This window comes from Condylura cristata, unplaced genomic scaffold (genome assembly GCF_000260355.1).
Source record: "Condylura cristata isolate star-nosed mole 26May11 unplaced genomic scaffold, ConCri1.0 scaffold00025, whole genome shotgun sequence".
Taxonomy (NCBI): Eukaryota; Metazoa; Chordata; class Mammalia; order Eulipotyphla; family Talpidae; genus Condylura; species Condylura cristata.
The window spans coordinates 31,819,345-31,821,806 of NW_004567126.1; the positions used below are offsets into that span (position 1 = coordinate 31,819,345).

General features: G+C 65.4%; 1 protein-coding gene across 1 annotated transcript in view; it reads right to left on the reverse strand.

Moving 5' to 3' along the window:
- Positions 1-1,647, reverse strand: part of ARHGEF18 (Rho/Rac guanine nucleotide exchange factor (GEF) 18) — an 11,115-nt gene extending 9,468 nt beyond the window's left edge. Inside the window, 5 exon segments of the mRNA XM_012729538.1 lie at positions 25-165; positions 287-399; positions 1,129-1,541; positions 1,544-1,617; positions 1,620-1,647. Of these exon segments, the coding sequence (XP_012584992.1) occupies positions 25-165; positions 287-399; positions 1,129-1,541; positions 1,544-1,617; positions 1,620-1,647 (769 nt within the window).
- Between the last annotated feature and the right edge of the window lie 815 nt (positions 1,648-2,462).

Here is a 2,462-nt window from a genome sequence, read left to right on the forward strand (position 1 = left end):
AGCGCGGCGGTGGGGACGTCTCACCATAAAGCACGTCCTGCCTCTTCACCACCTCCCGCGGCTGCTGCTTTGCGTACTCGGCGTCCACGGACAGGCTCCAGGACTCCGCCTCGAACTCGCGGGCGTCCGACTCGATCTCGCTCCTCAGCGAGGCGGTGTAGGGGTCTAGGGGAGAGCCAAGGCTGCTGCTCGGGTCACTGCTCCGCGTCCCGAGGACAGGCCGGCGGGGCCCCTGCCCTTCCCCGGACAGAGCCCTGGACGCCCTGGAGAATGCAGGGGGCTGTACCTTCCACAAAAATGGACTCAGCATTTGAAGATGTCGGCCAGAGAGAGTCATCAGCTGCCTGCTTAAACTTCAGAGACACAGAATCGGCTTCATCCATCTCTCCTGTGACTGGTCTAAATAAAAAGAGAGGCAATCATCTCCAAAAACGGAGTCAAACACTCCCTCTCGCCACGCAACCTGGCTCAGCACTCCGGTGGAACTTCCCAGGTCGCAACATGAGCCCCAGCCTCGTCGGGTGATGGCCGGAGACACGCAGGCTCTGCCTGTGCATCCTCAGGACCCGGCCCGGCCACGCTCACCACCTCCCTCGGGCATTCCAGGGGCCCTAGCTGTCCCCCTCTTTCACTGGTCGCTGGAGCCCGCTGGATTTTTCTAGCGAGAGCCAGACAGATGCGACCCGACAGCAGAGGGCGGGGGGAGACCCTCCGAGGAAGGAGGATCGGCTTCTCCCGCCCTGACTTGTACGAGGCCTCAGGAACGTCTTACTTAAGCATCGGGCTTTCTACCGACACCGCCGAGTGCCGTATTAGGGGAGCCAGCCCACGTTCCCGGGGAGCCAGGCGAAGGCATACTCCACAGAGCCCCGCCCCGCTGCCCCGCGGGCTCCCAGCATCATCCGGCACGGAGACCTGCAGGCAAACGGGCCCCGGGGTGGGCCACGCGCCCAGAACACGTCACTGAGCGGGGGGGGGGAGAGGGTCTTCAAAGCAGGTGCTAACGGGGACGTCACTGCCTGGCTTGGGGCTCACGGCACTCACTCGACCGGGGGGGTCTCCTTCCGGAGGCCTGATGCCGCCCCACTCCCTCCTTCAGCTGCGGCCGCGGAGGGGACCCCCACTCACCCGGGTCGAGTCCCCGCTCCCGCCGGGCTGGGCGCTGTCTGCAGAGCCGCCTTCTGGGACACAGTCATGCCGACATTCCTGGGCAGGGCCGGGCTGCCATCGGGCAAGGGGGTGGCCCTCGGGTGCTCCTTCAGGGACGCTGCAACGGAGGCGAAGACGGAGTTGGTGCTGAGGAAGTGGGCGGGGAAGCGGCCCCGCTCCGGCTGCGGCCGCAGCACGGACAGGATCTTGGAGGTCAGCAGCTCGTTGTCCAGAAAGACGTTCTCGCTCCATTTCCGGGGGAAAGAGCCGTAGAAAGCCAGCTCGGGGCGGCCGTGGAGAGCCCCGCTTCTGGCCCCGCTTCTGGAGTGCGCGCTCCCCATGCCCGCGGGGGGCGCTCGGCCCGGCGCCAGGCGCGGCCGGACTGCGCCTCGGATCCCTCCGTGTGACCCTTCTGCAGGGGCCAGGCAGCGTCTCCTCTGATTGTATTGGCTGAAGCAGCAGGTTGTAGGGCAGGAAATTGGTCCCCACTGAGACCATTTAGTGGGGAAATCACACAGCATTTTCTCCTTCGGTAAAATAACAACAAAATCCTGACACCCGTCGGTCCGGGCGCGGCTGCGAAGCAGAGCGGCTCACGCGCACCCCGAGGGGTCTGGGCCCGATCGTTACCGTCTGCGGGGTGCAGGCAGGCTGGGCCGGCCGCTGCGCACGACACGGGGACAGACGGGGTCACCTGGAGTGGACGGGCGGTTCTGCAAGCCCGGCTGCCACGCAACGCACTTCCCGGGGGCTGCTCACGCCCGCCGGGGAACGGGGTGCGGAGGCCTGGGCTCACTGACTCCCTCAGATCTTAGCGAGCCCGCTGTCTCCCAGCGAGGCTGTTCTGTCTCGTCCTGACCTGGCGACCATCTCCAGCGGACCTCGCTGAAACAGGCCGCTTATCTACACTGGAAAACTGCTCTAGCCAACAACGCCCGTGGCATGAAAAACTGAATCTGGGGCTTCCCGGGGAAACTTGATCCCCGGCCAGGGAGTGACCACAGGGTGCGCCAGACCCCTCCTGTCTCCCCGCTGCTCCCCTCGGCAGTGAGTTCGGGGGATCCGCCTGTTCTGCCCCCCACTCTGTCTCTGGGGAGTCCTCCCACACCACACCTCTGGCCTGCACCCCACTTCTGTGTGCACAAACAAATAAAAAAATCAAACGTTAAAAAAAAAATCTGCCTGGGGCTCCCAAGGCGAGCACCTCCCCTCCCAGCCCACCCTCGTGAAGGGAAGGGGGCAGCTGCCGTGTTCTCGCAGCGGGGAGGCCGGCCCCGAGGAAAGAGACTCCGGGGCTCCGGGAGCGGCTGGGA